The sequence below is a fragment of the Sprattus sprattus genome, assembly GCF_963457725.1.
Source record: "Sprattus sprattus genome assembly, chromosome: 12".
Classification (NCBI taxonomy): domain Eukaryota; kingdom Metazoa; phylum Chordata; class Actinopteri; order Clupeiformes; family Clupeidae; genus Sprattus; species Sprattus sprattus.
Window position 1 is genome coordinate 24,679,177 of NC_137910.1, and position 22,110 is coordinate 24,701,286.

Consider the following 22,110-nt stretch of genomic DNA (forward strand, 5'->3'; position numbering starts at 1 on the left):
TCAAGTGCACTCTTGTCTGTGTTCCATTCAAGTTTTGAGTGGGTCCGATTTAAGTGTGTTTCAATTGGACATTGTTGTGCCGTTAATAATTAGGCTGGGCAAATCATTCTCAACTGCAATGTTCTACACTGATGTTTAGAGTTCTGGAACAAACCAGAAACATAATGTAAAATTGGAGAGACTCTTGATTTGAACTACCCTGCGGGTAAACAACAGTTCATGTTTGACTATGGATGTACTGTGTTTTTTCTTTTCACAGTTCGCATCAATCCAACCAAACAATTTTTCCTCCCCTCCTTCAAGGGTCTCTCATGGGCACTACATTGAATAGGCTGCATCCATGGCAACAACACCCATGGCAACCACATTTCCATCATGCCCACTGAGTTGAGTAAATGGCTGTAACATTGCAGAGCCAGTCAATGGCTGAGGCTGAGGCAGGATGCTGGGATGGACCAATGAGTCAGGCACAGCACGATCCCAATCATAACCCTTTGAATTCAGATAGGTGCCTATTAACTGTACCCTGACCTTATACGCTACAAAGAAACAAAATGAACACGACATTACATTCAACACATATTTTACATACTACATTTATTTAAAAAAAGCAACCCAACGTCCCATCTTAAATGAAACAATTTTACAGAGAAAGACATTTGTAAAAGCATACAAACAACAGACTGTATTCTAGCAGCGTCCAAATGTTGGAATGGAAAAAAAGAACTCCTTTTATATAGATCTATGTTTAATGTAGCTCCGGCACGCTACGCACAACACGGCCTAGACAGAGCTGCTCCTTTTAGTGCAGAAAATCAAAAACAAAACAATTTCTTTTTTTTTCTTTTTTTTTAATAAAATAAACAATTTGAGGTTAAATAAGCTTAAATAATAGTGTTAAATACAAGACACTTCATCGGAGTTTCTGTACAACAGATCGACACATTTTGGCATTGTGAGTGGTGGTTCGCTGTGGAAATGACTGCATAAGACCAGGTTCTTGCAGACACACACACACACACACACAGACACGCAGACGCAGACGCTTGCACACACACACACACACACACACACACACACACACACACACACACACACACACACATACACACACAGACACACACTGGGTTCAGCGAGCCACGGACAAGGCAAGTGTTGAAAAGAACAAGAAACAAAAAAAATAAAATAAAAACAAAAAAAGCAGAAAACAATTCATATACTGATTTTTTAGTCTTTTTTTAGGCACAGTCTCCTCTTGGTAAAATAAATACGAGCGAAACTTGACAGGAACTCACATTTGTTTTGTGCTAACCTTTAGGCTATACAGTTCTGCTACGACCACGTTTTATTGCTAGGACATGGCGACAGTGGATAGAAACTATCTGACGAAAAAACAACACAGATGTAATTCATATATATTTAAAATATATATATGAAACGCCGGCTATGGAGAGCGCACCTATTACCTTTTTAACAATAACGTTAACTGCCAATGATTCTATTGTACAATGTTCTGTTGAAGAGAAGAGGACACCTAAAATTAAACTTTTGAGAGGATAACATGGGGAACTGGAATCGAGATGTCCCGCAAAGGTAGGTCTTGGATGAGTTACATTCATTTTTTTTAATTCCTTTCCCAATGTGCTTTGAACATTTCTTCTATATGATCATTCCTTTGACAGCCAGCAGAAACTAAGTACCCCTTTATCGTCTCCAGTACATTCCATCTGCTTGCTTACCATTCCTTTTCTGTGCTCTGCATTCATTGTTTTATGAGTATGAGTGTGTGTGTGTGTGTGTGTGTGTGTGTGTGTGTGTGTGTGTGTCGGTCGGTCGGTCGGTCGGTATTTATCAGTGTGTATGTCTGTGAATGTACATGTGTATGAACGCATGCTTGCAGGAACCATGGCTCCCTTATACACCAGCTTCACAATGCTGGGAGGGGAAGGGGAACTGCTTCATACATTCCATGGCAGGAGGGGCAATTCAAGCAATGGGGTTTTCCTCCATGATTTGTCCCAAGAGGGGCAGACACACACAAACACGCACAGACAAAAGCGTTCAGACACAGACACACACACACACACACCCCTCAGCACATCTCAAGCTCTCTCTGGGCAGACAGTTCCTCCTGTACAATGATGGTGGTGTTTGTGTTTGGGAGGGCGGGGGTGGGGCGTTTAAGTCGATGGCCAGTGGTACCCCACTCTGGCCTAGAGGCCTTCTCTCTAGAAAAGGGATGAGGGTGTCTATGCTTGCAAGGATTCTTTCTACGTTTCTCTCATAAGGTTCCTCTGTCTTGTACTGGGGGGGATGGTTGGGGGTCGGGGGTGTTGTGGCTCAGGGCTTCTTGTCGATGGTGTTGAAGAACCACTCGGTGAACTTCCTCAGCTGGGCGGAGGCCGTCTGGCTCTCCTCCTGCAGACGCATGTTGTCCTGCCTCAGGTGCTGCACCTCCTCCTGAAGGATGGCCTTGTCCTCCTTCTCCTGTTGAGCCAGAGAGCCACAGAAACACATGAGCACATACACATCCACTCAAAACCTGTCCTCACCTTCATGGCTCAATACCGGTAGTTAACTGGCTAAATGGCTAACTGGGACTAGGACAGGTTCAGTGTAAGCTGATTCCTGTGGTCTCCTTCTTTTGTCTGTGCCATGTGTGCCAACATGCATTTTGGTGCAAGTAAGATGCTGTTTGAAAACCAGACACACATTATGGGCCCTATCTTGCCGATCAGAAACGCAAGTAGGACGGCGCCAAGCGCAAGTAGCTGTGTGGGCGGCTCTATGGCGCAGTTGCTATTTTAACGGCGGAAAAAACACACTTGCGTCCAGCGCAAGTGTCAAAAGGGTTGGTCCAAAGGAGGTTACTCAGCCATAGGTGTGGTTTGGGCGTAATATGCAATAAACCAATCCGAGCGTCATCTCACATTCCCTTTAAGAGCGAGGAGCGCATAGTCCATAGCGGCTTGTTATTTTGATGGCGGAATTACTTGGTGGAAGACCGGAAAAGTTCACAGCCGAGGAGACCGACGTGAGATTTACACCAATTTTTTGGCAAGCCATATATAATTACAAGGAAAATAAAGTATTTACCACTTGAGGAAATCATTGTGATATCCATATCCAAGATATTTTAAAAATAGGCATACATCTAGCGTAGCCTACACATTGACCCAAATGATTCAGGTTAATTGAAGCTGCGTGACATTTGATTTATTGTATGGCTTTGTAAAAAGCCGGGAGATAGATATATATGGGGATGCGAGAAACCCTCCAAAAGTAAGCAAAGTCAAGCAAGCATGTCAAGATATTGCCGTGATTGTTTCTGCAACGGGGCACCCGAAAACGTTGCCGAAAACGCTATAATGACGTCCGGACACGTGGGACATCCAAGCTGGAAGGTAACACACGTTCTCGTGGCTTCACGGGAGGTGGATCTGCCTCGACCCAGGATCTGACGGCAGCAGAGGACATCGCCACGTCTACCCTCACGCCTGAGAGCGTGCAGGGATTTGGGGGCATGGAAATCGGCACCCAAGCCAGTGCACCAGCTGACCAAACCCAAGGTACATAAATAAAGTCCACATACACAGAGATGAGTTTACAAGATTTATAATAATACTGGCATTAAATAAATGCAACAAAGCCATACAATAAATCAAATGTCACGCAGCTTCAATTAACCTGAATCATTTGGGTCAATTGTGTACGCTAGATGTATGCCTATGTCTTGGATACGGATATCACAATGATTTCCTCATGTGGTAAATACTTTATTTTACTTGTAATTATATATGGCTTGCCAAACAATTGGTGTAAATCTCTCGTGAAGACGACAGAAGTAAAGTGTAGCCTATAGGTCGTATACTATGCGGGCAAGCACATGCGCCCTTAAAATAGCGTTCTGAATACGCGTTACAGACTTTAGACGTTGCGCCTCTGACATTAGACCAGCTTTTTTGTGGTCAATGGCGCACGGCGCACGTCGTTGTTTTGAAACTGCAAAATACCACTTGCGCCAGAGAAACGCCTTCTCTGTTCCGCCCATGTCGACGCAAGTTCATTTCGAAGCGCGCCTCTGGAGGGAAAAACGCGCTGTGTGCCGGGTGCAAGATAGGAATGATACATGCGTCGGTGACAATGTCAATTGCGCTGGGTGCAAGATAGGGCCCAATGTGTTTTTAGTACCCAAAATACTGTAAATGTCTAACATGATTTAATTGACATCACTACTATGAACAAATGAAAATCTTTGTGTAGTATGTATAAATGTATAAGATTAGATCAATTTACTCTGTAGTATAGATATATAGATATGAGTACTGGTATATAAAATATACTCACACAATTTAATTTAAGGGTGTAAGGATTTACTTGTTCTGTATTTAACTTTTACGTCACATTAAAGCCATGCGTCAGAAAATAAAAAATGGGAAGCTGAAAATAAGATTGACGTCTACAGATTCTGTTTGTCACACTGGGGTGCCCATAATGGTAAACAAGCCTTTGAGCATTGTTGCCGTCATGCCTTCCTGTTTGTGCCCTTTTCCTCCAAATGGTCTGCCATTGTAAAGTCTTTCCTACAGCTCACACCCACCTGTGTGTGACAGACTGGAAACTAAGTGGTTGTGGCATAAATGGGATGCAGGGACAGGTGTAAAACACCACGGGGAGAGGGAACATGGCCTGATCAGTGTGTGTGTGTGTGTGTGAGTAAATCTGCTGTGTGTGTATGTGTGTGTATGTGTGAGTGTGTATGGGTTGAAAATGTTACCTTTCTCAGGTCGTACTGCAGTTGCCTCAGAATCACCTCCAGCTGGTTGACTTTGCCTGTCAGTGTGGCAGGAGATGTATTCCTGAAGAGAGAGACAGAGGGAGGGATGGGGAGAGAAAGGGACACAGAGGGAGGGATGGGGAGAGAAAGGGACACAGAGGGAGGGATGGGGAGAGAAAGGGACAGAGAGGGAGGGAAAGAGATGAGAATTGATGTTCAGGTTGAATTGCACATTGAGTATTTAAAAAACAAAAAACCAACAGCAGATTGCTCTTGCTCATCATGGCATTGATGAGACAGAGGAAGATTTGGAGAGAGAGGGAGGGAAACAAAAATAAAGAGAGATAGATAGATAGATACATAGATGGATGGATAGATGGATGGATGGATAGATAGAGAGCGAGGTTGCTCCATTGCCATACCCTGCCTGGCGTGCGGCTCCCTCTGCGGCGGCCACCCTCCTGGTGAGCTCCTGGGAGATCTGGAGGGCCTCGGCCCGCTGCATGTCAGTCATGGTGCAGAAGGAGGCCACACGCTGGTCTGCAGGGAGGAGCCACAGCACGTCAGCCAATCAGATCACGGAAAACACACAAACAGTCCCACATATATATTACGCCATGACTTCATCTCAGGTTATTATTAGTGTCTACATTATTAGATAGCAACTACAATTATGTCACACACGCACACACACACAATTCGAGAGTTCTTTTTTAGTTTTACTTTAAAACTAATCTCCAGTTCCAAAAATGTCAACCTGGATCCATCCAACTTAGCTCAATAGTACGTCTTGTCATACAAGCTCAGAACAGACACGTGAATGGAGCGTTCTAAAGTGGCTCTGGCGTTACAGCTGTCGTTTGGCAACTGACAGGCTCCTGGCTGGAGTCGCCCCCCTTTCAGGTTCATGTCAAAGAGTAGCCCAGCGAAACACAAAGGCAGTATGATGAAATAGGTGAAATATCTCCATGTGGTAATATCAAGCGGTTGGATGGCTGGGAGAGGTGAGGGTTGCAGCTCAATTATCTCAATAGAAATCAGGAGGAAAACCAGCTGCTGGAACAATGCCACTGACCAGAAAAACCTTTTACTGCCAGACATGACGGCTCCCCGTGTACGGCGTGAAAGACTAAGGCAAATCTCTCATTTCATTTACCCCCCCGAAATACTCAAATCTACTCAGAAACTAAAAAGCAGAGCTGGCGCCATGCCAGTGGGCGAGGAGAAAAATGCCTTGATTGCTACACGATGGGAGGTATTTTGACATTTTTTAATGCGACGTCACACTAAGCCTCAGCTCACAACGACAAAGCTCTTTTCTTGGGAGTTCGGCTGCACTGAGAGGCGATCTAGCCGTCTCTAGGCGACAACCCAGGAACAGTGAAGGGACTGTGAGGACTGAAGCAGCCAACGACGGGGTTTAGACTGCCGGCTGAGGTCTACTTTGTCTCTATACATTTATTTTTTGGGAGAAGTAGCATCACTTTTTTATATGTTCAAATCCAACCTCTGGTACATCATGGAATCATGGTAAATTTGTTTGAGTTTACAATGCTGTGATGATCAAAAGGACAAGTACATGAACATCAAGCAGCCAAAAGAAGCACTGCCAAATAGTGTCAGTCCTCTATAATTTGATATGCCATATGCCATCCACTACAAATAGATCACAAACTGCTGGCGTGTTCTTCTTCGTCAATGTTTAAACTTGAAAAAAAGAAAACACTTTGCCTGACGAGATGTCATGATTATTCTATGCTTGCTTGAAGAGGTCACAACTGAACTGCTGATATGAACTTAACATACTCTACCCCCCCTGATGCTGTTTATTTTGAGCCTTTTTATTCTGCTTTCTGCACAGCCAAATGGCAGCATGAGAGGTGGGTGCTCCACACAGGCACGCAGCAGAGAGGCTGTAGTAGCCATTCCCCCTTCAGCACCCTCTCTCTGCCCGCCCTGCCTACTCTCTGTTTTGTCCGAGCTGCGTGGTGTGCTTCGCCATTTCTTTGGAATTCCTTCCACGAGAATGACAAGGCGACTGCGTCTGCTTGGCTGAGCAGAATGCTCAACAATCCTGACCCAGTCAAAAGGCAATACAGTCCAAATATTTATAAACACCACAGAGCTACTCAGGCACTCCAGCTTCTCAGGCACACCGCACAATCACACACATACACCACACACACACCACACACACCACACACACACACACACACACACACACACACACACACACACACACACACACACACACACACACACACACACACACACACACACACACACACACACACACACACACCAGTGTGCGTGGCGATGGGGAGAGCTCCTTCTGAGGGGGCATTAGCGCACGCACTAAACTCATCACTCCCTGGGCTGCTGGCATGGCAATGTGGTTGCCGTGAGAGGCGATCGCCCAGCACCCAATTACAGGCTCTGTAGCATCCAACCCTTCTGATTTCTGAGCAGTGTTAAAAGACAGCCGTGGGCTAGATGCAGGGCAACACGGAAAGAGATTTAGGCGAGCGTGTATTATTCATGGAAGCCTCAGCCTACCACTTGTGCTATCTTGACAATCAAAGGTCATGTGTGTGTGTGTGTGCATGTGTGTGTGTGTGTGTCTCGCGAGTTGTGCTTGTGTGCAAATACAGATGGTATCCATCCAGGCCACATGTTTCAAGACACCAACAAGAGCTAACAAACAAACCAGCAAGCAAGGAAGCCAACACCCAAAGAGGACTCAGGGGATTCTAGGTGTACTTTGTTAGACAGGTGATTTACAGAGCACAACTCATCTAGCAGTGAAAGTCTACGTGATTGGCCTGTAGGTCTTTGTTTTGTATAAGTGTTCTTCAAATGCAATGCAGTCAAGTTAACAGATGGTTTCATTCAGAGCCATCTTGGCATCACAGCACAGCAAATTAATGCGCTAACTGAGCCAACTCTCAAAAAGGCTTGAACTCTTGATCTGGAAGATTCATTGCTTTGTCAGCCACAGAAACACAACTGCACCTTTAGTGTGTGTTTCTTCGTGTGTGTGCGTGTGTGTGTGTGTGAGAGAGAGAGAGAGAAAGGGAAAGAGAGTGACTTAGTGAATAAGGCTGCAAAGCTCAGCAGTGGCTTTCTAGCAGGGATCCATTAAAAGCTTTATTGAACAAAGGGTTAATGGACGTGTTTCTTGTATTAATCTATATTCACAGTTTTCCAACGTCACACTGTACATTATGAATTCATACCCCCCCTGAGAGAGAGAGAGACAAAGAAAGAAAGAAAGAAACGAAGAGAGAGAGAGAGAGAGAGAGAGAGCGAGAGCAAGATAAGAAAGGTTGAGTGTGCTGGAGAAGGAGAGATTTAAGGCGTGACAGAAAAAGCTCTTAGACCATCATGCCCATATCCTTTAATGGTGTGAAAGCAGACTAGTTTGCAGTGGCGATTAGTAGATTAGCACTAACGTGACCGATCAGCTAAAGACACAGCTTTCCTCTCTTCACTGCCTGCTTTCCAGCACTCTTTCTTCTCACCCCTCACTCTCTTTTAGTCTCTCTCTCTCTCTCTCTCTCTCTCTCTCTTTCCACAGAATCATCAGCTCTTGTAGCTCTGCTACAGCTCACACATGGTACTGATCTGTTGGGTGACTATGGGATTAAAAACAATAACGCACAGCGCATTGGGGAGCATTTAACTGCAGAAGAACACTGCTGTTATTTTTCAGCATGTGCTGCTAGCGTCTACTAGTGTGCTACTCGGAGGCAATTCCTTCAGTGTTCAGCTGAATCATTAACTCACTGTAATTGTGAGATCTCAATAGCTCTCAAAGATGCATGCATGCTTTTAAGTGCTTACAGAGGACATGGACTTGCAAGGCTTACACTGACTGAATGTTTTTCTTTTCTCTGGTGTGACCTACAATGAACGTATATGCCCTTAGCCACACTGCATTTGGATATGCACGCCTTACATACAATTGGAATTGATTATAAATCTTTAAAAACAGACCTCAACACAAATACCAAAGGTATATTGATGTGTGTACTCCTAGAAGCAAGACCTGGTCCCTCTACCAGACAACAGAAAAGTCTCTCAAATGAATACAACATTTTACATAGAACATTCACCAGTCATCTTCATGAGCATAAATTCAATTCAATCAGATTTCATCAACGGGTCCAGCCTCAACCTAAAAGAAGCAACACTTACTAAAAGAGAGAGAGAGGGTCAAATGGATATAATACGTAATGACGTTAAAAACTGATAATGGACATTTTACAAATTCATATCTGGAACGGTCTCCCTGACACTCACTCACTCACTCACTCTCTCGCACACACACACACACACACACACACACACACACACACACACACACACACACACACACAGACACACACACACACACACACACACACACACACACACACACACACACACACACACACACACCCCTCCATCCATCCTGCTCCAAGCTTTCACATGCTAATAGCTAGAAGCACTGGAGGGCCAGCAATTACCCACAACTGGCGGCTGAGTGCTTAATTGCAGGCAGCGGTGGTTAGCGCTCTCTTCCTGAGTGGCGTCTTGCTGGGTTTATGGTGTGAAAATTGCCTGTGTATCCCAGCCAAAAAAATGGACACTTATCCTTTTTAAAAGCAAAAGCCTTGTGTCGTTTTTAGATTTTTTGTTTCCTTTCGCACCATACCGCAGAACAGGATGTCTGGTCTGACACACAAACCCACAAACGCAGTAGCATGAGGGCGGACCAAGATGGATGGGGTTGTTAAGTAACGTACCTTCGAAGGCTCGCGCCGCATCGACCAGGTGTGTCCAGTCCAGGTCGGAGGCCGTGTCTGGGAGGGGCATGAGTCCAGGGTCTGTGAATTTGGCGCGGTCGGCGAGGGAACCGTCGGAGTACCAGAACTCATCTACAGGGACAGATAGGTGAGACTTGGATCAGACTCACTACTCTGCTATGGTGGCCCTGCTTCAGTGACGATGGCTTCACAAAATGTTGTCATAGCGTATGATCTAATGTCACTGCTTTGGAATCCTATTTGACAAAGGCGGAGAAATGTAGAGGGTAAGCCTCATCAGAATAAAGTGGACAAGGTGTTCTTGACAGTTCAGTTACCCCAACACCCAGGAGAAATCATTGTGGTGCTTCAATAAATTACAAAATGTTGCGCATGTCAATTTAAAATCTCTCCTCTGTCCCATGAGATGTGTGTGTGTGTGTGTGTGTGTGTGTGTGTGTGAGAGCATGCGTGTGTCAAAGTGCTTTGAGTAAGATGGCTCTACCTCTTGCCTGCCTCAGCAATCTCATATTTACGCTGGGGAAGGTAACTGCCTCACAAAGAAGAAGATAAAAAGGGACCTTCCAGTGTCTGAATATGTATCTGTTGTTTATCTCCCTGTGTGTGTGTGTGTGTGTGTGTGTGTGTGTGTGTGTGTGTGTGTGTGTGTGTTGTGTGTGTGTGTGAGTGAGTGATAGGAGTCGAAAGTTTACACCGGTTTAAAATGAAAGCATCTTTCCTGTTATCTTCAACATTGCTTGCCTCCCTCCCTCCCTCCCTCCCTCCCTCCCTCCCTCTCGTGCCTTCTTTCTCTCCTGCTCCATCTCTCACTGTGTTGCTGGATAACCTTAAGAGCCTTTTAAGTGAGCGTGCTGTGAGCCTGGACTGACATTTCAGGTGAGGTTTTTGCTCCCCACCACCAATTCGCTTCCCCCTGCATGCCCAAAATTGCCCAAGTTCTCTTTGGTCAGAGGAGGGTAAAAAGCCAGCCAGGGAGAGTAGGGGAAAGAGTGAAAACGGCCACTAAACAAGCTGTCAGCAGCAATCAGGCTTCCATCAAGGATGATGGCTACAGGAGAGGGGAGGACGGAGGGGCTTTCAAAATCAATCTCCTCTCTTTTACACAGCTCACAGGCACAGCCAACAAACTGAGGAGGACAGTTGGGCATCAGAGACACCAGGAGATTCACCAACATTTGAGAGAGAGAGGGAGAGAGAGAGAGAGGGAGTTGGGGAGGGAGAAAGAGAGAGGACAGGAGAGGAAAATATTTTCCTAGTATACCACAGCACTTTTTCCAAATTCAGTTCTGAAAGAGCATCTTTTCTGCATTCAACAACACTGCAAGGGATGTCTATTTCTGCCTTCACATCTGATGAAACACCATTCCTGTGCAATGATCTAGTGTTCAATATCTTTAGATCTGCCAAGATGTATTCTGATATAATATGTGATCCAGCAAGCCTTACAAAGTACTCATTACATTACATCACATATCATAAACCTGAGGCTGCAGTTTTTTGACATATGACAAATGGCACTCTGACATCCAGATCTATAAAATGTAACAGGATATTTTTCCGCTACTTTAGATGAAGATCGATTTTCCTATGTTCTATATAACAGACTGTTCAAAGTCACGGGGTCGTGACACATTGGTATGACGATTTCGGTCACAGACCCTGCTTGGCTCTTTCAGCGCATCCAAAATTCATTCTGCTCTGGCAGTTAAACAGGCCAGCAGTGACAGGTGTCTGCTTCACACTCACTGGGGGGACGTGATGGTGGACGACAAACACGATGGCGTTTCCTCCGCGGCTTTTAATTATTGTCGCAGCCGAGCAAAGCTGCTTGGGTACGTGCCACTGACACTGGTGATGCTAGCGTGTCGGCACCTCCTCTGGTGGAGAGCTCTGGCGCGTGCGTAGGTGTGGCAGGGTGAGATGCTAATTACGGTAGTCACGGAAACGCACAGGCATGGCACGTGTCAACTTCGCACTTCCTCATGTCCTAATGACTTAACATTCATGTCTGAACATGTACGTATGGCGCTTGAGTCTGAAAAGATGCACATGATGAGCTGCAAAACACAATATCCTGTGTAGTCTTTGTTGAATGTCCTGAACACGTGTGTTCACACAAAGTGACCTGTGCATTCATCTAATCAAGATACATTTCAAGTGAACACAAGGTCTTCAACCTTCAACATTCAACCCTGCTATTGACAGATTGCTAGGCGATTTCGACAGGCCAATTTACTAACCATCAATCACTTAACTACATTGATCTAGAAGCTAAATTCAATATGCCAGTCAAGGTAGATGCAAACCTGGCTAGATCCCTTGAGGTGACACAAACATGGCTACCGTCCCAGAGAAGACTCAATCCTGGCTCATCTCTTGACTCGAAACATGCATTCTTTCTACCATGACATTAGCGCACTTGCTTCATGCAAAAACAACCAGTACATCTGTTGAGTGTGTTGAGTGCACCAGTAATGGAGGCCACCAGTATTAAACCTGCGTTAGCTTGTAGACTGTGGTGAGGGACTCACTCCTGAGGTTGGTACTGGGCGGGTTGATGCCCATCCTGGGGGGCAGAGTGCTGTGGTAGGGCTGCGTGGAGCTGAAGAGGATGTCGCTGGGCAGTGCCTGGTCCAGCATTGAGCTGCGCGAGCTGGAGTAGGACGAGCCCTTCCTGTTGCTGCTGCACACGCTCTCATCGGACAGTGTGCGGTAGAGCGAGCGCCGCGGGGACAGGGTACCTGAAGCAGAGGACTGAGGAGAGAGGGAGGGAAAGAAAGAGGGAGAGAGAAAGAGAGACTGATTATGAATTATAGTTATTCATTTGATGCTCCCGTCATAGTTTTTTTCCCCCTATTTATATTTTGTATATATATTTATATTTTGGAAGGCTGTTTTTGACTGACATGAAGAAGAAGCAGTTTTCTGTATGTATCTGTTTGTGTGCATGTGTGTGTGTGCAGTATGTGTGTGTGTGTGTGTGTGTGTGTGTGTGTGTGTGTGTGTGTGTGTATGTGTGTGTGTGTGTGTGCGTGTTTGTATACGAGTATGCATGCACATGCTTTGGTGAGGTGTGCTGCGGTGTGTGCTGGGGTGAGGAGGCAGCCGTTGCAGGGCAGGCAGGCCTCTGGGACATGGGTCTGGGTAGGTGGGGAGGGGGGTATTAGGCAGTGAGTTATGTCTGATCTAATTCTCCACCACCATCAGAGGAAGGCCCGGGTCACTGGCCCTGTGTTCACTAGTTGAGCCACACTGGACTCAGCCCCGCAGGCGTGAGCCTCTGGTGCACTGGACGCCTACTACAGGAAGCACATGGTTGTAAATCACTGAAGAAGATGGAGGAGGTGGGGAAGGGGCTTAAACAAGCAGCTGACACGACAAAATCTGCTAGAGGAGAGGAGAGAGAATGAGAGAGCATGCAAAAGCTTTTGATATACTGCAGTTGCGTGCAGTATGGATATTGAAGGAGTATTAAGAGGTTTTTCTTTAGAGCTTTGTCAGTCATTCTCTCATTCTCTCTCATTCTCTCTCTCTCTCTCTCTCTCTGACATGGCAGAACACACTTGCGTGCTATGTGGATTTTGAAGGATTATAAACACATTTCTCTCTTTGCCTTTAGCTTTTCCTGATTCGTACTCTCACAAACAAACACACACACACACAAGCACACATCAGAAGTAGATGGTGGTCTACTCAGCATGTGTATGAAGCAGGATGTGACCTCACGGTAGCAGACGTTTCAAAAGAAGGCATGGGAACTCCGATGAAAGCCCCATTTACACACAGCCCGGAACACTATAAATAAACCGCATCTCCCACTCCTCGTGCAGCTGTGTGCCATTCAGAAACGAGGGCCTGATGTTCCTTCCACCGGAGCCACAGACAAGAGGCGCCACCATATATGGCCTGATGGGCCAGTAGCAAGGGCCCCCGCAGGTGATTTAGCGCACTGCACTGCACTTCCCAACGGAACGCTAGAACACGCCGTGCCACACGCAACAGAGCATGGGGCCACTCAGAGCAACGTAGCGTGCCGGGATGAGTCCTTTCAGTGGGCCGCAAATGCAGACGCGGCGTGTGGTGGTGGCGTAGCCGGCTGCATTCACTGAAAGGTCTTGTTCGGAGAATACCTCCTATTGAGGTGACACTGGGTCAGGAGGGCAATGGCGGGTCAATAGGGCCAGGGCCGGGTTTGTTTGGTGGGAATGGCTTTGTGTGTGTGTGTGTGTGTGTGTGCGTGTGTGTGTGTGTGTGTCTATGTGGGCACCCGAAGGCAACATCCAGCTGAGGCTAAATGCCGTCTGCTCCGACTGCGGAGGAAGGCCACTGGAGTGGATTGTTCATTGTGCGTCTCTGCCAACAATGGGAGCCGAGGGCTTTTAGATGAGTCTGGAGAAGCCACAGGAGCCTTGCTTCATCCCACCCTGTTTAATCACACTATATTGGTGGGATTACGCCCGCTGCAGGCCAAAGGGGATCCAAAACCACAACCATCTTATGTAAGATGTAGCCTCCAGGACATCAGAGGCAGACCGTCAGGACACCTACAGAGTTTTCCCAGCAAATTCATAGGCCATTGAATTGCATCATCGTCAGTCCCATCATCGAGGTGCCAATGTCATTGGTTGTCATTGGTCAGGATGGTTTCTCTGCTGTTTTCCATATGCCAAGTTAATAAGATTTAAACTCCATATGTCCTCTCGGCATAAAAACAACCACAAACAGACCTATAAAAAAAGCATGATCCCAGCCACCAAACATACAACCCCTGCAAACCTTCTGCATGGAATACATTACACTATATATGAACCATACAGCTATACACAAAAACATATAAACACAAACAAACAGATGCAAATATACCATCAAGTACATGCATTTATGCAAGCACTCACGCCGCATGCAAGAGCCGGTTTTCACATTTTTTCCTGAGTGAGGAACTGGCAAATGAAAACAATTTTCAATTTTACACAGCAGCCTCTATTTCTCTCTCGCTCTCATCCTCTCTCTCTCTCTCTCTCCGTCTCTCTCTCTGAGGTCATACATTCAAGCCCTCTCTCAGTGGCTCCCCTGGGCCCTGCCTGCTTATCCCTAGATAAAGATTGCTTGTTTCCAGCTCAACTGTTGGAGTGGATAAGTGTTTTTCTTTCCCTTCACTCCATCTCAGCCAGCTTTTCTCAAGGTAAAGAGTTTCAAATCAAAAATATTTTGCCTGTCATCGCCAAACAACCCGTGTCAGTTTGAGACAGAATACACAAAAACACAGGCAGTAGATAGCAGATAGATTTTTAAAGGAGATGTTGGCTGATTGTTGTTGGCTGGGGAGAGTTATATTTGGGAAACGATGCCACTTCTGAATGAGTTTAGCTAAGTTGAGTTAACGGTAAACGGTGCTTCTGAAAGAACTATTCAGTCGTTACACTGTCTTGTCAAGAGTCGCTGACAATTGTCAGTGTAAATCAAACGAGCCCATGGAGTCTCTAGCGGGCAGAAGCAGTCTGGTGTCGGGTCCTCTGCTGCAGTGCCAAGAGGAAGTTCCAGCTAAATCTGAGAGAGTCTGCACTGACCGCTTCCCATTACATCTCCTTCTCAGTGGAGCCACACACACACACACACACACACACACACACACACACACACACACACACACACACACACACACACACACACACACACACACAGACTAAGATACACGCATACACACCCACTCACACAGACACACGCATACACACACACTCAGACACCCAGACACACACACACACTCAGACACCCAGATACACACACACACACACACACACACACACACACACACACACAGACGCACAGACACACACGCACACACACAGGAGACGACAGCAGCAGCAGCACGCCCGCTACCATGAACAATCACACACATGTCCACAGACATCACAGTCTTCTCATTCACAGAGGCCCCAGCTGGAATTCAGGCCACGGCTCGAAAGATCCCATCAATAGAAACTCACATATGGAATAGATTTCCCAGCGCTCCTCTGTACTGTCAGGCTAAAGCTCTATGGGTCGCCCATTCCCAGCGCTCCGTCAGGCTAAAGCTCTATGGGTCGCTCATATCCAGCGCTCCTCTGTAACGTCAGACTAAAGCTCTATGGGTCGCCCATTCCCAGCGCTCCGTCAGGCTAAAGCTCTATGGGTCGCTCATATCCAGCGCTCCTCTGTAACGTCAGACTAAAGCTCTATGGGTCGCCCATTCCCAGCGCTCCGTCAGGCTAAAGCTCTATGGGTCGCTCATTCCCAGCGCTCCGTCAGGCTAAAGCTCTATGGGTCGCCCATTCCCAGTGATTCCACGCTAGGACCACACTTCTAACTGTGACCTTAAAGCCATGCCTCATCACCGCCCAGAACACCTCAGCCATCAGCCCCTCCTAGACAGAGACAGACACGGACAGAGGCTAGGGGGCAGAGGACCAGTCCAGTGCATCTGGGAGTGTTAGTGTTGGCCAGACGTGCAGATTGCCCGTGGCGAAGCCAAGGAGTGACCACAAAGTATGCAGGCAGACAAACAGGTGTGCTGAAGGAACCGCCGCAGAAGTGGGCCACCAGCCTCGGCACAGGCTCATCCCCTCCCATCTCTGGGCCGTCTCTACACCCACACACACACCCACTTGACCCAACATCACTTTCCCCAATGCACTGCCAACCTCCTGCATGGAATACATGACAATATATATGAACCGTAAAACTATACACAAAAACACACACACACACACACACACACACACACACACAAATAAATGAAATAAAATAAAAATAGGGGAAAGAGGGATAGCCGAGAGAGCAAGCATAACTGCTCTAAGGGGTTCACGGCTGCTGTCATGCACACTCCTCTTTGCATTCATAAACTTAAGAGCAGCGTGGCCCTGAGGCCCTGGAGCGGACAACGGCAAGACACGGAGAAGCACCGCCCTCTCCCTGATCCACACACTGTGGTTCACACAGGGCCTCTCCTCTCCTCTCCTCTCTTCTCCTCTCCTCTCCTCTCCTCTCTTCTCTTCTCTTCTCTTCTCTTCTCTTCTCTTCTCTTCTCTTCTCTTCTCTTCTCTTCTCTTCTCTCCTCTCCTCTCCTCTCCTCTCCTCTCCTCTCCTCTCCTCTCCTCTCCTCTCCTCTCCTCTCCTCTCCTCTCTTCTCCCCTCCCCTCCCCTCCTCTCCTCTCCTGTCCTCTCCTCTCTTCTCCTCTCTTCTCCTCTCCTCTCTTCTCCTCTCCTCTCCTCTCCTCTCCTCTCCTCTCCTCTCCTCTCTTCTCCTCTCTTCTATTCTCCTCTCCTCTCCTCTCCTCTTCGCTCTTCTGTTGAAGGCTGGGATGCAGTAGCACATTACACACTGGCTAAAAATAGCCCATTGTACAGGTCTGCTGTCCCTTCCTGAAAGATAATGGACAGGGGAGGGTTGGGGCGGTGGGGGGCGTGGAACGTAATTACCCATGTCGCCAGGAGGAAAAATGAAAAGGGAGGGAGGGGGGTGCAGGGAGTCTGGGGACATCAAACACAGACGCAACCTGTTCCAACTTCCCCCACTTTAATCCATGACATCCAGACTGAGCAAACTCCCATCCACCCCGCAGTAGAGAAGGTCCCTGTGTTTGTTTTCTCTTTGTGTGGAGGAGAGTGGAGAGGAGAAAAGTAAGCCCATGTTGCAGTGGAGATCAGAAGACCAGCTGATAAGCTGCAGATGTCTGTTCTGTGTGCTGAGGCTATCAGACATGTGCTTGAGGATTCGGGGTCCGTGGTCAGTGCCATGCACACACATAGCTCACAGCGACGCTATCTATCTGTGTTTGCACGCACACACACACACACACACACACACACACACACACACACACAGCGACGCTATCTATCTGTGTTTGCACACACACATACACGCACACACACACACACACACACACACACACACACACACACACACACACACACACACACACACACACACACACACACACACACACACTTATCTGGGGCAATCAGATAATTGAGACATGTTTCCAGCCACACAGCCTCAGCAGGTATCTGAATGTGTTTTTGTCTCTGCCATCAGCAGGTCAGCTGGCTGCCCTAAGCAGAATTACTCTGTGGTGCCCCCCAAGAATAATTAAATAAACATTATTATAATAATATTTATCAATAATAATGTCAAGCTCTTCACATAATTAATATAAACCAATCACACAAAAACAAGTCACAAATAGAGTATGTGTGCAACAAAAAGCAAATAAAAATATGATCTTTTTTCAGTTGAAGTTGTGAATAACATATTTTGCTCTGAATCTGTTATTAAGAATTCAATTAAAAAAAAATTTAGCCAGCTTGATGAAGTATGTGTCACTTTAGTTAAGACTACATTCTAATATTTGTACCTTACGAGAGGACCAATATTACTGTGTATGGTTGGGACATAGTTGAAGTGATGAACCTGATGCTACAAGAGAACCTCCATTAACATTTGCTCTAAACGTCATGGAGTGGTGTCCACACACTCACTTGAATTTCGTATTTTGCTCCTAGATTAGGCTGGTACCATTAAATTCAGCTTACAATATCTTTCTAACAAGCTTTGTGATTTCATGTCTTGTCTTGTATGCATACATTGTGTAGGCTAATCTTCCAGTATTTGAAGAAGGAACATACGCTTTATTGTTTGGTATTGTAAATATATTTGTACGTGTTTATTTTGTGGTGCCCCTTCGTGCTGTGCGTGCCCGTCGTGTACTTGGCGAAGGCCCTACCATCAGGCGATGCACCACATCCTCAGCCTCGGAGGATGCTGTGTGGATATAGAGTCAGAACAGGTGTAAATTAAAACCCAAGGTTGGGGCCAACGCTCACCTTCCTCTGTCCGTCCTCGCCAGGCGGGCTGTCCAGCTGCATCATCTTCAGGTACTCCTCTTTGGACATGCCCGGCTGCAGCTTCCCAGTCCGCTCGCATTCCCGCCTGCTGGCCTGCTCGGCTGCGTACATCTGCCTGCGAGGGACACACAGAGCATGGGTGGGGGGGTCAGGAGCAGGCAAAGCACTGGGGGTGCAGCTGTCACCCATCTGTTTGGGCTGTATCAGGAGGACACAGGCAGCATCTCTTTGGGAGAAGAGTGAGGCTTTAGGGTGCATCGGATGGGGTGGGGGGCACGGAGTCAAGCTGGAATTAGAGGAGCAGGAGGAAGAGCAGCCGCAGCGTTTGAGCACCTCACCCACAAGCCTCCATGCTGTGTCAGCCATGTTTAGTGTGAGTGAGGAACCCGGAGGGAGTGAGGGAAAGTAGAACACAAGGAAAGGAGAGGGAGAGGGAGAGGGAGAGGGAGAGGGAGAGGAGAGGAGAGGAGAGGAGAGGGAGAGGGAGAGGGAGAGGGAGAGGGAGAGGGAGAGGAGAGGAGAGGAGAGGAGAGGGAGAGGAGAGGAGAGGAAACACGGTTCTTGAGAGGTTGCGTGAGAACAAGGTGCAGACAGAAGGACTGAATGAGGAGGTTGATCACTAGGTAAAACTAGTACAGGAGGCACATGGAGGTCGGGAGTGCTTGTGCTACACATGGATGGCTAGACTACACCTCTCAAAGGCCGGTCATTAATGACAGTCACGGCTTGGCTACATGACAATGACTTTCGTGGTTTTTGATAGCCTATGCTATTTGGCTACAAGGGTATCTCATTAGTTCATACTCCTGATATGGTCCAGGCAAACAGATATATTGACTGTTGAGGACTGTTAAATGTCAGATGAGAGTAGAGTTAAGAATGAGTGTAGAATTACAATTAAGAATAGAGGACGAGAGATAGTTGTTACTAAACACGACCGCATCCTCACTCTGTGGAGGTAGTACCTGGCAGGGCGCTACAAAAACCACAGGCAGAAAGAAAGAAACAGAGATAGAAGAGAGAGAGAGAGAGGAGGAGAGGTTGTGCGAATACTGCACACAAGTTGAAAACGAAGAACATTTCCTTATAAATTGTAAAAAATTTGAACCAATTAGATCAGTCTTCTTCCCAAAATTTGAAAATATAATCCCAAATTTTAATCAACTTGACAAAAATAAAAAAATTAAATATATATTGGGTGAACACCCAGATTTAATATATGTATCTGCGAAATACGTAAAAGCTTGTCATGACAGCCACGAGACATAATTTTCTGGTTATGTATTTACTTCCTTGTTTTGTTTTATTTATTCATTTACTTTTATCTTTTATCATTATTATTATTTTTTTTTTTTTCTTTCCCTTAATGCTGATCTCTGTGTGTGTGTGTGTGTGTGTGTGTGTGTGTGTGTGTGAGTGTGTGTGTATGTGTGTGTATGTGTGTGTGTGTGTGTGTGTGTGTGTGTGTGTGTTGTTATCAGTATTATCACTAATGTTGCTGTTATCTGCTGTTAATATTGTTGTATTGAGTGCTTTGGCAACAATGTATTGCACATTCATGCCAATAAAGCCATTTGAAATTGAAATTGAAATTGAGAGAGAGAGAGAGAGAGAGAGAGAGAGAGAGAGAGAGAGAGAGAGAGAGAAAGAGAGAGCAAGAGAGAGAAAGCGTTTCATACTATTCCCTGTAATGTGTCAGTGACAGGTGTACTATAGCTATAGATGTCGCCATATGACACGTTTCCTTTAGCTCTTGTGATCATTCCTTAATGTCATAGCTTTCAGCAATAGTACTCCACACTCAGAAAAGCCTCCCTTGAGTTTATGCTGCTACCACCACTATGTCTCGTACTACCACTGCCAGAGAGCATGACCTGCTGGCCTCGTCAGATAGCCTGAGGGTACATGTGTGTGTGTGTGTGTGTGTATACGTGTGTGTATGAGAGAGAGAGAGAGCGAATGTGTGTGCATGCACGTCACTATTTGTTTCCCTAAGAGTGCGATGGGTTGTGTCAGAGGGTTTACAACAAAACAAGCTGAAGAGGGACCTGTGAAAGGCATTGGGTGTGGTGGTGATGGCAGGGGTGGGGGTTTAGCTATACAAGGGGGATGTCAAAACAAGCGAATCACTGGTGCATGCTGGGAAGCCCTTCACCCCCAGGCATGGCTAGCAGCTGTGATGAGCAAGCCAGACACTGTGGCTTCGGGGATCGGAGAGAAGGAGGTTGGGGTCAGGTGGGGTTATCAAAGGGGGCAGGCTGGCAAATGCCAAGAGGGTGACACTGTGTACCTGGAGCGCTCGCCTAGGGTCTTTAGGAGAAAAGCTAGCAAACTCTCAGCTCCACTGTAGCAGACGTCACAGAAGCCAAACGAAGGCAACAACAACAAAAGAACAAAAGCAGACAAAATAGGAACAAAAGCATTAAAAGAATTGGTTAGCAGAGCTCATAAATGTTCAGTACTTAATTGAGCAGAGAGTGATGAAAAACACTGAGAATGTAGAAGGGGAAATCAGCTTGAGCAGGGAACAATATTGGAACAACATTGGAGCATTTATCAAGAGACTAGGTTACGTAAGAGGATTTCAAAGAAACACTCAGATGAACAAACAGTGGAGATAGGGCGGTTAACAACATTAGTTGGCTTTTTACAACATTAAGACGGAAAACAAACCAGAGCTATCCATCAAACAGGTAGTTAAAAGGTCATTTCAACCCCTAAAATAGATTATTCAGAGCTTGAAGAAGGTCTTATATGTTTTTCTCTCACTCTCTTACACACACACACACACACACACACACACACACACACACACACACACACACACACACACACACACACACAAACAAATAAGCACTAAAACACATGACACGCTCACAAACACAAAGAGCACACACACACTTGAACAAACACACACACACACACACACACACACACACACACACTTGAACAAACACATAAAAAACACACATACTGTTCCACCCCAGGCTACCATTTTGTCACCAACACCATTCAAGAACCATTCAATCAACTCATTACCCACTACCCTGCTCCTAATGGCGTTTCCCCGAGGTATCAGCTGGTCCTAACACACGCACACCGAGCCCGTTTAACACCGAGACTATTTTAAAACAGACGTTAGGCGTCAGAAAAGGAGGCTGCTTCCTGAAGCACGGTGTGGACAGGCAGCGGATGCAGGAGCAGGAGCTGGAGAGATGGGGAGATGGGGAGCGGGGCGGCTGGGGAACGAGCGTCAGCAGGCCGATCGATGAGCTCTAGTGACAGGAGCCCCGTGCGGGCCGCCTGCAGACCGATGGAGCTGATTTGGAACATACCTGTCCACTTCAATCAGGCCTTGTGCCATGTGCCCAGGTAAAGAGCAGGAGAGATGTGACCGAGCCTGCGTCTGAGTTAAGTTTGTGGAGCTACATGCAAGGGCTACATAAAGGAGTGCAATGTAAGACAGCTTTGACTTAAATCCTGTATAATTCAGCCTGTTATTATGAATTCTTTAATCTACATTAAAAATAATACAGCCAGTGCTATAGTGGCATAGTACCATCTACAAATAGCGCAATGACTTAGACCAACCACAGTCTGTGAAATCATCTAAACATTTTTGAATGATGACTTTAACCCTTGAGT

General features: G+C 46.4%; 1 protein-coding gene across 1 annotated transcript in view; it reads right to left on the reverse strand.

Moving 5' to 3' along the window:
• Positions 1 to 2,340: 2,340 nt before the first annotated feature.
• LOC308373063 (signal-induced proliferation-associated 1-like protein 2) overlaps positions 2,341 to 22,110 on the reverse strand; it is a gene marked incomplete at both ends in the record, with an annotated part of 64,846 nt that continues 45,076 nt past the window's right edge. The window contains 6 exons of the mRNA XM_080848467.1: positions 2,341 to 2,487; positions 4,778 to 4,859; positions 5,200 to 5,317; positions 9,565 to 9,696; positions 12,117 to 12,339; positions 18,445 to 18,580. Of these exons, the coding sequence (XP_080704593.1) occupies positions 2,341 to 2,487; positions 4,778 to 4,859; positions 5,200 to 5,317; positions 9,565 to 9,696; positions 12,117 to 12,339; positions 18,445 to 18,580 (838 nt within the window). The remainder of the gene's footprint in view (positions 2,488 to 4,777; positions 4,860 to 5,199; positions 5,318 to 9,564; positions 9,697 to 12,116; positions 12,340 to 18,444; positions 18,581 to 22,110) is intronic.